The 12,822-nt window shown below is 42.2% G+C and overlaps 1 protein-coding gene across 1 annotated transcript in view; it reads right to left on the bottom strand.

Moving 5' to 3' along the window:
• The window catches only part of RFWD2 (ring finger and WD repeat domain 2, E3 ubiquitin protein ligase), a gene marked incomplete at both ends in the record, with an annotated part of 49,627 nt that extends 37,054 nt beyond the window's left edge, over window positions 1-12,573 (bottom strand). Inside the window, 4 exons of the mRNA XM_009080100.1 lie at window positions 1,648-1,762; window positions 4,955-5,012; window positions 10,575-10,651; window positions 12,514-12,573. Coding sequence (XP_009078348.1) covers window positions 1,648-1,762; window positions 4,955-5,012; window positions 10,575-10,651; window positions 12,514-12,573 — 310 coding nt within the window. The remainder of the gene's footprint in view (window positions 1-1,647; window positions 1,763-4,954; window positions 5,013-10,574; window positions 10,652-12,513) is intronic.
• Window positions 12,574-12,822: the final 249 nt, after the last annotated feature.

The raw sequence follows: 12,822 nt of genomic DNA, 5'->3' as shown, positions 1-12,822 counted from the left end.
ACTTAAGAGAGGAAAACTTAATCAAGTATCATAGGTTATCCCTTATTTAGGAGAAAACTTGCACTTGCAAATCCTCTGTTCTTGGTGCAGCTGACACAGATGAATACAAAAAACAGCCTCACTGCATTCATATTTATAGTTCCAATTATGAAGAAAGATGCTTCCTACAAAGGGATGCTGGGAAGAGCTCCATTTGTTATCCTTGGTTAATAAGTATTATTTTTACATAAACACAGTTATGCATCACCAAGAAAGCACTGCAGGAAAACATGCTGGTGTGACCTGTGAAGAGCTGCATTCTGCAAAACCCCTGCTGGCACTTGACAGGGAACTGCCTGGACACATACAAGAGGATTCTCACATTTTCCAGCTACTGGAACCACCTCTCAACGTGCTGCATTCCCTGTTAAAATCATTGTGCTGTGCACAACGAGAATTGAGTCAAGTGACTGCTCTGAGGTAGGTAAAAGATGCAGATGTTTCTAAGAGTGAGCTCTCCTAAGACATGCTGCAGCCTTCAAACTCAAAGCCATTCGTTCAGTAATTTTTTCCAATTATTTCTATTTATTTCAAAGGGAATAAAACTTAAACTAAATTTATGGAGAAGAAAAAAAAGCAGGGGTTTCTACACCAGCTCCCCTGCTCATCTGTGCAGCCTGTGAGGTTGGTCCTTGCCTTCCAAGGTAACAAGTAAAGATATTTTGCTGCAGCAATTTCTGCCTGGTTCCCTGTTGTCCCTAAGGGGTTTCTCCCATCCCCCTGAGGGCTGGCTGCTCTCCTTGCAGCCTGTCACACTTGATATGGGCTGCAGCTCACAGGTTGGCATGGCAAATTTTTTGCCTGCCAGTCCATTGCCTGAAACTCTCTTCCCCAAGCTGGTTTCTTCCCCAGAGGGGCTGCAGGACAACCCTCCTCGCCCTCAAGACATATTCGTTTGACCCTCTCACTCCTTAAGAGAATCTTGTCATGTAATTAAGAGCCATCCATCTACTAGGTAACAATTACTTCAGCTGCTGTCACACTCTTACTCAATTATGAATGAGGCAATCTAGGCAATCCTGAAAACAGCTTCTAATTCCACAAAACAAGCCTGAAATCTAAGGTGTGCCCCATGGGACAACAGCACTGCTGCACACTCAGCTCCTATACTCCAAGCCATTTGTTAACCAAGGCTCAATCTAGACAACATAAAGGATAACCTCCAAGTGTCCTATTGCATGCTAAATACAGGAGAATTCATCAATTTGTGTTTATACCTCTGTAGCATTTCAATAGCAATGTTTTGAACTACTGGTTTTCTACCACATCTAGTGGCAAGACAACCTAATCCCTGCTCTCAAACATTTGCATCTTCATAAGGAGCACCAGAGAAATGGTTTATTGTGGGTTTTGCCCTTTACAGTCCAGGATTACAGAGCAATCCATGTGCCCCTCCAAAGTGACAGGATTAAGTTGCCTAAATTTAGCAATTTTAGATTGGTCAAGAGAAGCAAAACAGGACAATTCAAGTAACACATCAATACGTATAGCCATGTTGCCATGCAAGGGAGTGAGAGCTGCTCTCCCAAAAGCAAGGCCTTTCTGAGGGCTGGGCACTGTAAGAGGCAACTGATGTGAGAAGCAGAACACCATGTAAGAGGAACTCACCTGAGACACGTGTCATCCTGGTGGAAAAATAGCACTGCTCTAGGTCCTCAAAGTGAGCCGTGAGCCGCTTGCGTCGCGAAGCCAGAGTGCTGTTATACCAGGGCTGCTTTTTGGTCTGAGTGGAGAAGGGAGAACACTTCAGAGAGGGAAAGCCAGGCCGAGGGAGTTCCATTTCAACAGACTGTACCCAACTATAGACCATTACACACTATATGTGATGGGTTAGAAGTGTAAAATGACAGTAAATGAAGAATATTGCCGCTGTCAACAGTTCTTCTTAGGGTTCTATGCTGCACACTTGAACTTCACCAAAAAATGCTGCTTTTAGACAGTTTTGTTTCCTGAACCTTTGCATATTTAGTGGTTCTGGTCTCAGAGAGGACAGGCAGCCCCAGCCCTTGGGGAGTCCTGTCTTGCATTTGTACTGACAGATAGCAGAGGCCACCTTCCAGCTTCACAAATCAAACAGCCTGCACCACAAATACTCCCCAGATACCCGGCAGACAGCTCATTAAAAGAGAAGGAGGTGTTTATTTTAATGAGTTAGTTACTGAATTATTTCTTTTGAAGCAACTCGGTAACTCTCTATAAAGCTAAGCAAATAAAGAGAGAAGGAGAAGACAGTATGAAGTCCAGAGGTTAATTGAAAAGAAGTCCATGAAGCTCATCATTAAAGCCATTTCCAAACCTTCCCAAGCAGTAATAGTGAGAGGCAGAAGCAAAGGATTTAAACTACATAAGTAATCTGTCCTCCTGAAGCAAAACAGAACACTTTAATCACGAGTAAGGAAAAGGAACAAATTCCTCTACTGCCCAGGAAGCACGAAGAGTCCCTTGCTTTAGTTTCTCTTTAAGAAGTGTCACATATCACACCCTCAAAGCTAATGGGGAAATTTTAAAAGGTGGAAGAACCACCAAGCTCCCTAATGAACAATGTCCCTGAGGACATACCTACCTGAGCACACACCAGGCTGGTACCACTGGCACTAACAAACCCACTCTGTGCTCAACTCCCCCTCAATCCGTGCAGGGGAACAGGCTCTCCTCCTTACAGCCATGCAGGGAGAACCAACCATGTTTACACCCCACACAAATTTGGCTTGTACCTGCACGAACAGCAATCTAATAATTTAGGAGAAAGCAAACCCCAAGCAGTGAAACCTCCAGACAACACTTCCTGCCTGAGGCCACACATTGGCATCGTGACTCACACTTGCCTGGGACAGCACCTATGACCTACACAGCTTATTTCATCTCAAACCCAACTCCAATCTCAACACACGACACGGGGAAGTTCTCCTACACCTTTAAAGTAGAACTTTCTAAAACTTCACAGCTTTAAGACACTCAATGGAACACTATTGTAGCCTCTTCCTACCAATTTTGTGCACCAACCAATCTGCATGAACCCATTGTCAGACCATCCCCAGCTGAGCATTTTAATCTGCTCATGTTTTAGAAACAGAATATAAGGTTTGGACATGAAGCCTGCTCCCTGGCTACTTTGCTGAGCAATGCTGGGAAACAGGAGGGGAAAAAAATGAGACAGCCAAGACACCCAATTTTTATTCAACTGCTAAAACTACTACAGTTGTCCTAGTCGAGGACATTAGTTTGGATTGCTGTTATCAAGAGTGATTTTACTGTCTGAACTCCATCAGGTGCTCTAAAGAGTCCTCTAACAACTGTGAAAAAGCTCCATAGCTACACACAAGCTCCTTATTTCTAGCAGAAAAAAGGTACTGCCATTAACTCCTACCTGCAGAATTCCCTAGGGCCTATGTTACTTGTCCAGTATTTACTTCTGAAGTTCAGCTTCTGGAAGAAAACTGTCCTGGAGCTCTGTAGTATATAAATTCTTCCCTAACAACATGTTTGTGGGCAATGCACAAAGTAATTATATTGAGAAAGAAAGCTGTGCTGTCCATCCTAGATAGCTCTTACTGCCAGCAGTGCCCAATCTATGATTTTTGCTGTGACTGACAATTAGGGGGAAAAAAGCACAATTTAATTTATATTCTTAAAACTATTTTTATGGTAAAGTCTTGCTGAAATTAGACTACCTTTGAATGAAGTGTTTAACTCCAAGAGTTCTCTTTCAACTCCCCATCCAAACATATATTAAAGTTTAATTTGGAAATTTGTGCTAGAGAAGTACAGATCTTACACTCTTGAGGACAAGAAATTGCATTTGAGGACAAAAAAAGATTACTCTCACACAAATAAGGCTGTCATACAGTATGACTAGAAACTCTAGGCTGTTTGTTTTGTGAGCTCACCAGCAGGATAGCAGTGCCATTAATTTTGTCTTTGAAATAGGAAGTACTAAGACAAGTAGTGTCAGTGGAGAACAAACACACACTGTACCACATCAGAGCCCTGAACACAAATTCCCCATCCACATTTTACCTGCCCTCTGAAGTGAGGTAGAACCACAGTTCTGTGTTCAAGCAAAAACCTCCCAAGACCACAGTAGCAGGAAAACCAATATTTTTTCCCAGACTGATAGATTTCTCTAATTGCCAATTAGTTATACAGTTACAAACCCCAAAACCTTCACGCACATGCATCAGCTCAAAATTCAGGTGGTTTTTCTTTGCATCCAATAAGCTCCAACAGCACTTTCACCTGTTAGTTTCCCAGTTTGATGTTGGGGTGTGCCAGGGATGGTCTCCCACCACCACGAGAGAGCAGCCAAGGCACAGTTGGCATGTGACCAACAGCCCATCTGTCCAAATCAAAGCTGTTTAACCTGTTTGAAACTGTGAGCTGCATCTCAGTGTCACCTTCCCAGCCCAGCTGAATCCCTCTGAGCTGTGAGACTCCAGCAGTGCTGTTTGGAATTCGGGAGGCCCTGCAGATCACTTTGGAGGCTGCCTGCCAAACAGCTCCATTGAATATGCAACTTTTCCCCCCTCTGCATCAATTTATAACACAGTTTGTAAGGCCCTGACGAGGACAAACTACAGAACAGCTGCATCTGGAGTGTTTTTTGTTTGAAAGTCGTGCTTGATCCACAGCTATTTAAGCCAATGCAAAGGGTCAGGGATTCACCTCTCATCATGAATACTTGGAAGAGACAGTTTTGAAGGGAAAAAAAAGTCAAGATGTTTACATATTACTCCATTTTTCTTTCCCACAATCATTCCTACAGCTGCAGCTGCCAATACAACCAGTTAAAAGCATTTGCAAGGCTTGAGTAGACCAGTACTCTGGAGATGGATTAAGGAGCACCTAATCTCTGCCCAACCTTCACATTGACCCTCCTGTCCCCCCTTCCCAGGCACAGACACAGGTATTACCTTACCTGGGAACTGCCACTGAAGCCTGGAGGTTGGCTGTACTCTGTGGAGTCAATAATACTACTGCAAAAAAAAAAAAAGAAAAAAAGAAACAATCTTCTTAAATCACTGCACAGCCACATCCTTTCTCATTTTTAACCTGTTTGCTATTCCCCCCTTGCCATTCTGCAGCACACTTGCCTTTGAAATCCATTTTGCAGACAGGGAACACAAGGTTATATTTTATTTGGGGGTTTGGGAGAGATTTTTATCATTTTTTTTTTTAAAATACAGGGTTCTCCTAGAGCAGAATGCTATCACACACAATTGTGTGGAGTGCAGTCTAATAATTTCTAATTAGAATGCAAAAGCAGCTCTTTCAGATGAAATATGCAGGATGAGACATCCTGAAAATAACACACGACTTGGTTCTCAGCTCCTTTGAAAAAAAAAAAAAAAAAAAAGGTGTTTAATGCCTTGGCATTTGAACCAGTGCTGTGAAGGGAAAAAGCTAGAGACAGCAGTGTTAGACAGGAGTATTCCAGACACCTCTGAAGACACACAAAACAGGGAGGAGCAACGAAACACAAATAGACCAGAAAAATACTGACAGCCAGAAATACTGTTCCAAAATGCTAAACCATATGTTACTCTGGAGTATCTATAATGACACAACATACCTTAAATCAGTTTTCAAAACAGCACACACATGTCAACTCAATGAAATTTAACTTTCACACCTGCAAAAGGATCGACTGATCCAAGCAGAAAACAAGTGGTTCAGGGCTCTTGCACACATGGGCAAAACATTCAGCTCTCACAGTAAGACCAGAATCAGGTCAGAACACTCTTATCACTCAAATTTCCTATATTATCAAGACAAGTGGAGGTCAGCACAAGAAGACTATTTTATTAATTATGCAGAACACATTAAGAACATCATCGTGATTTGGTTCTAAAACCTTTGCATCTCACTTGCTTCTGCTATGGCACTAGGCTTGGGCAGAAGAGAAACTATCTGGGTTCATTGTTCTCAGCCTTATGAGGGAACCTTGGATTTAAACATTGCCTGGGAAAGCTGAAGGTATCTTAAAAAAGCTGCTAGGACACTGCTGTAGGTCCTGGTTTTGTCAATGATGACTGTACCTATTGCTGCTTATGTGACAGCTGCCAGAACTGGTGTGCAGACTTGAGATTCTTGGTCACAAACCAAGTGGTTTGGTTGAAATGCCAGTTGAGGCACCTGTAAGTTAAGTCTAGAGGGTGCAGCAGTGCTTCATACTAGTGCTTAAATATTTCTCTGAATGTTTTCAAGCTCTCCTGAAGATGGAGGGAAGTAGAAGCAAAAGATGAGAGAACACTTCTAATGAGACTTAAAAATTAACCTGGAAGATGAGATTGATTGGACTTCTGTTCCAGGCAAGACAAAAGCTGCAAACCAAGAAAATCTAAGGGATAAAAAAATATCAAATCATTACTTGCTGCAAGCTGCTGCAGAGGAGAAAAGAGCAGAGTTGTTTCAGGCATGGTTGGGGACAATGAACTTTAAATTAGAATGTGGCCACATGAAATAATGAAACACGTACAGCACATCCTGCCAGGAACAGCAGGAACAACACACTCGGCTGGAAAGCAATGAAAAAGTCCTCCACTCCCAGACAGGTACAGTGGCAATTAACAGCCAAACACACAGATTTGTAGTGTCTGGTCTCGTTTTGCTGCAGGTTGACTGGTGAGGTAAAGCCTTCAAGAGTGCAGATGTCATCTCTCTAACCAGAATACAAATTCCAAGTCATTTCTGTGTGGTGCCTGTAGCAGTTAACTGGTATATGCTGGTATGTTTTTTCCTTTTAACAGACAGGAAGGAAGCAATCAAAAAATACAGAGGTGCCCTCTGAGTTCTTTTAAAAGCTGTAACGCTAGGAAATCCAGCTACGCTAACATGACATTTAAAAACCTGAACAACAACAACAACATGGCAACCTGCAGACTATAAATCCCATTACAGGGGTGGGAGAGGGTAATTAGAACAAATGGAGAGGAAGGAGGATCAGGATTTTGATAACTGAATCAGAGTTACCAAGCAACTCATGTTCAGATCAGAATCTTCCCCCAGAAACTCCTATTAGTGATAGTTTGTTGTTGCTATTACTCCTGAGTAGCAGCCACAGAGAAGTTGCTTATTCCTCTCTCCTCTTTGCACCATTTACTGGGAGCAAAAATAGCACTCAGGCCTGTACAGTAAAACCCTACACAGAACCATTTGTTCTCTTCCCTTCTTCTTCCCCTCTCGTTCTCTATTAGTATACAAACCCAGCAATCTGCAAGGCTGTAAACAAGCTCTGTGCTATTACCCAATTTAATATTTCATCATCCCCCATGCAGGCACAAGAGAAAACACGTGTTCCTCACAGCCAAACATGAGAGCTGGGCCTGGTTCTTTGCTGAAGAACTTCTGAAGGGAGATGGGAGAGGCATAGTAATCTCCCATTTTGAAGATGTTAAGAACGGGGAGGGAAAAAAGCTACAAACAATGAAAAGAAACAGAAAATTAATGAAGCAAGCCTGTGATTTAGAGGAAGTAGATGAATAGGGCAAGTCACCAGAGACCAGATAAAACCCCATTTTCCAAAAGACTCTGTTTTATTGAAACTTGCAATTCAAAGGCTAAAGAAATTTTCTTCATCTCAGCACTAGCCTGTGATAACCTTGTACTATTTATAAGACACATTAGTAAAATGTTCTACAATTATATTTCATTAGCAGAGTGTTAAGCATGTTAACAAGTTGTATTTCAGTTTCAATATACCATTTTAATTCACTGATAAGTTAAAAAGTCTCTGCAAGTTTAATACCATTTAAGCATGGAAGTGAAACCAGCTCAAACTCTATTTGTATTTCATTCTTAGTGGTTCATGGCATCTCTAAAGTGCACTTTGGAGATTAAATATTTCAGTTAACAGAGCTGAAAAAAAAAATTCAGGGTATTTTCCTGCTCCTATCAGCTGTTCTGCAGAGTTCTTTCCAAGGAGGGGACATTTGAGACATTCTTTCTTCAAAACTTACATTTAATGTTGAAAAGAGAATGAAATTCGAGTCTCAGACCTTTCTGGAATCTGAGTTATGGTCATTCACACCAATTCGATTACTTGAATTACACAAAACTGTCAAGATAGGGTAAGGACAGAAGTCACAGGAGTCTGGCAACAACTTCTGCCTGTTCAGACACTTTTTTTCTTCAGAGACTGATTTCTCGTCAACCACTCGAGGCTACTTTACTTGTTAGTGCAGGAATGTCATTGAGGAGCAGATAAAAGGTCATTAGAGAAAAGGGCAAGCCCAGAACCCTGAGAAAAACCCTAAATCATAGAATCATATAATTTAGAGATTGGAATGAACTTTAGAGATCAACCAGCCCCAGCCCCCTGCCCTGAGCAGGGGCACCTCCTCACGAGATCAGATTGCTCAAGGCTCATCCAACCTGGCTGTGAACACTGCCAGGGTTGGGGCAGCCACAGCCTCCCTGGGCACCCTGGGACAGTGTCTCACCACCCTCACTGGGAAAAACTTATTTCTCACATCTGACCTAGACTTTCCCTCCTTCATTTTGAACCCATTACCCCTTGTCCTGTCACTGCAGTTCCTAACACAGAGTCCCTCTCTGGCTCCTTGTAGCCCCTTCAGATGTTGAAAAGTTGCACTGAGATCTCCACACAACCTTCTCTTCTCCAGGCTGAACAGCCCCAATTCCCTCAGCCTGTCCTCACAGGGAGATGCTCCAGTGCTCTTAGCAACTTCGTGGCCTCCTCTGGATTTGCTCCAACAGTTCCATGTCTTTTTCATGTTGAGGACACCAGAACTGCACACAGTATTCCAGGTGGATCTCATGAGATATGATATCCTGTACCACATCACACTCCTGGCACGCTGTACCAGAGGGAAAACTCAAAAGTTCAAGATAGAGCCAAGATGGAACCAGACAGGTATGAGAAGGTTGGGCAAGGAAGAGCCTGTGGTCTCTGCACCCATGGGTCTAACCCACTGCCATCTCCCAGCAGATCCTAGGTGAAGGACATCAACCCAAAAATCCCCACAATATCCTACACACTATCTTACATCTTCAAAAGCAAGAGCTGAGATTATTTCATGTCCTAGAGTCAAACAGGCCTAAAATAATAGTAAGAAATTCTCAGTAGAGTGAAACCAGTGCAGCTCTCACTGCAGAATTTTCCCCCATCAATTTTCACTGAAACTCTTGGGCTTAAATTGTTATTCCAGCTTGCAACAGATAAAAAGCTTCTTTAGGAGGTTGTTTGTTAGCTTGGCTCAAGTAATAGAGATACATTTCTACTCATAAGTACAACCTCCTGTTATAAAAAAAGAAAGGATTCTAGGCCTGAAGGTGTTCAACAAGTAACAAATGGAGCCCAATCAGTGCTCAAGTTTGCCCCAAGCATCAGTGCCAGGAAGCAAACCCATCTATTTAATAGCCAATAATCAGAAAACTAGTAGAAGCTGACAAGAATCTCAGCAGCTTCACAAAGCTACTTCTTGGCAAAGCAGCAATAACCCATGTGAAAAAACACCTGCAACCAAAAAAAAACCACGAAAGAAACAGTGAAGAGCTGAATTGGAAATGCTGTTCCCATCCATCTTGGCCATATTCCTGTCCTTTCCCTCAGGGCCAGCCAGAGCTTCATAGAAATAGGAGAGATTCTGGTCTCAGTGTCCAGAAATAGGATCTTGGTGGGAAATCCCAGCCAATATTTCCAAGTTCCTCACCTCACTGCATCTAAATCTCTGTAGGGGAGGAAATGGGATCATTCTTTCTTACTTACTTCTGGGCTATTAGGTTTAGAGCTTCTAATTGCAAAAAATCTACTAGTCCAGTTTTATAACAAAAGCCAAGAGTTTAGACAACTCTACTATGAAGACGTAGGAGAGATGATAATTTAATAACTTATCTAGGCCCTGTGAAATTAGAGCTTTCTCATCACCAAAAGATACATCTATAAAGTGAAGCACTTCAAACCCTGGCATATGCAGCTTGGACACAAGAAGCATCAGCAATTTTATCATCAAGAAACCAGACTGTGCAATATTCCATCCCAAAATCTACCCAGAAAATATGTTATTTGAAAGGCATTTCATGAAATCAAACCAGACAGCAGATAAGCAGAATCAATAGGCTGTACATTTTACATTTTGATCCCCAGCCCAGACCTTCAGCTATTCATGCTGAGTGGGAAAGCCAGAGGACATCAACATCATATAAAATTAAGACCTTTCATATGCCAAGCAGAACTGCATAATGTTCAGAAAAGGTAGCATGTAAATAACAGCAATATTTCATACCATAGCAAAGGCTTATGACTCAACTTTACTAATCCAACTGCATTTAAAGCCATCAGCTTTCCACAGCATCTGCTCTAGAGGAGATTTTTCATCCAACTGCAGACTCAGATGGTTTTTTCTTCACTGCTTTGTTCACATAAAGTTTAGACCAACCAAAACCAGAACAGAAAAAACACTGTATGACACTCACAGATGAGTTTTGCTTGTTTTGGACACAGCATGGAGAAGACTAGCAAGAACAGCACAACATATGCAGCTTGAAATCCAAGTTCTGAGTTGCAAGCTCCATACCTGTGTGAAGGTGAGGGAGCCTCAAACTGTGGCACTGTGCTGTCCTCACTGACTGGGGAGTACAAACCACTCATTTCCTGAAAGAGAAAGCCATGTTACAGTAAAGCTGACACAACATGAAGAGTAGGCACTGCCTAATGCATGGGGTTCATATGGTAGCTCTGATGCTGACACAACATGAAGAGTAGGCACTCCCTAATGCACGGGGTTCATATGGTAGCTCTGTTTTTTCCAACTCTGTCTAACTTTATCCAACTCTTACCCAAAAATCTCTACTATACTTGATGCAACATTGATTTTCTTCCATTTTTTTTAGTCATCATTCCAACTGGGTTTGCTTTTTGCCCCAAAAGGGGCAGTTCTGGAGTTTATACTCCAGAACCCCAATTGATCTGGTTAGCATCCAGTTGCCTCTAACCCAGCATCTCCCTTAAACATGGCAGAACCAGCAAGCTCTAACTGCAGTTTTGAGATACATGAAGACTTATCCAATAGCCTTTACAGCTGGAAAATCACACTGGATATGGAGCATGGCAAGAACAGCCACAAAGCAATCGGATAAAGGTGGTGCCCCAGATCAAAAGAGAATCCATCAAGTCTTCTGTGGGGCAAATGCACAAGAGATGAACTTTGTACATAAACTTGGCTTTGTCACTGCCACACTAAGTCACTGCTGTGTGCCCAGTATGAGGCTGGTCTTTCATCTGTTTGGGAAATGGAAGCTAGGCAGGATGCAGCAGCTCATTAGTTAGGGGACAAAGTGCTCCCAGGACAATATCACTTGAGCTTTTAAATTCCCACTAGGTGCCCATTAGTTGTTAGGTAGAAAGTAGGATGTTTGTGACAAGAGAGATCCCAAGCTTTAGAGGTCAGCAGCAAGGTCATCATCACACCCCAGGAATGTCCCCCAGCTGCAGCCCACTGAAATGTCTGATGAAAGAGCAGAGAAACAGGGAGCTCCATATTCTCTGAGAGATCCCACAGCTTTTGGGAATAGCTTCTCCTAGATCTCAAGATCTATTTTACCAGTCTCGAGAACACACAATAAGGTATATTTATTTCCCCAAGCTGAGAAACATTTAGGGAGATAAAAATTTCCAACAAACAGAAGTTTCTGCAGTTGTCAGTTGGATTTAGATTTTGCTAATTCATCAGCATGCATAGAATTTTGTGAAGAAAGCTAAAAGGCTTTTGGGCAGTGGTTGGGAGCTCATGCTGATGAGCAAGAAGAGAGAAGCAGACCTGCAAACCGATTCCCAAGAAGCTTGAAGGGTATGCTATTTTGAGAGGTGGCAGTCTGATGTATTCCTGAAACATCAGCTCCAAGATTAAACACTAAAATGATTAGAGGGAAGGACCAAAGAGGAACCTAAGGACTCTGTAAGGACAGAAGGATTGCACTGATGGGTTTACACATACTTGGAGAATATTTCTGTGCAAAAATCTCAAGAGATTCCCATCATTAAGGAATTAAGGGTATTATACCAGGAGGCAGCAGGCATCTGTTTTGACATGCAGCAGGAGCTGGTTCTGCTCCTACCCAGCCATAATGACTCTCTTGTGCACCCCCAAGCCCTCTCTGTTTTCAGAGTGACATGCTGCTAAGATTTAAACAGCCTGTGCAAAGAGCCAGAACACTGCAATGTACAAAAAAATCATAACTTCTGATCAATATACTGCCTGTTGATTTCTAGCAACTACTCTAAAATACTTACTAGCAACACAAAAAAAAAAGTGAAAGGAATGATTATGTAAGAGCTACCAACCTGCAGCCTGCACACATCCACTAAATGAACAAATTAAAGAAAGAACATCAGCTGTTCATTTTCCCATTACTGACTCAAATGCCATAAATTTAACACAGCAGCCCCACAGCAAGGCAGACAGCTTGATGGAAATGAAAAATGGCTAGAGTCAGAACAATGTCTGGGCTCCTCACCTCTACTCGTTTAATATCTTCTTCCAGAACACTTAGCTCCTTCTGGATCTGCTCCAATTGCTGTGGAGAAGAGAATGGGAGAGGTCTAAATCAATCTGCACTGCACCACCAACAAGATAAATTACAATCTTTTCCGAGAGGAACCTGAACTCTCTTAACTGGCATGCTACATGATTCAAAAGGCAGGAGGCAGCAAGTTCAAATGCCCAGATTAACATAAGTGTGCACACAAACCACACTCAAGGCAAAGCTGTTCTTTTGAAACAATGCAAAACAAGAGCATAAAGTACTTAGATATCAATCACAGAG

Source organism: Acanthisitta chloris, unplaced genomic scaffold (genome assembly GCF_000695815.1).
Source record: "Acanthisitta chloris isolate BGI_N310 unplaced genomic scaffold, ASM69581v1 scaffold3618, whole genome shotgun sequence".
Classification (NCBI taxonomy): Eukaryota; Metazoa; Chordata; class Aves; order Passeriformes; family Acanthisittidae; genus Acanthisitta; species Acanthisitta chloris.
This window is presented reverse-complemented; position numbering and strand designations above follow the sequence as displayed.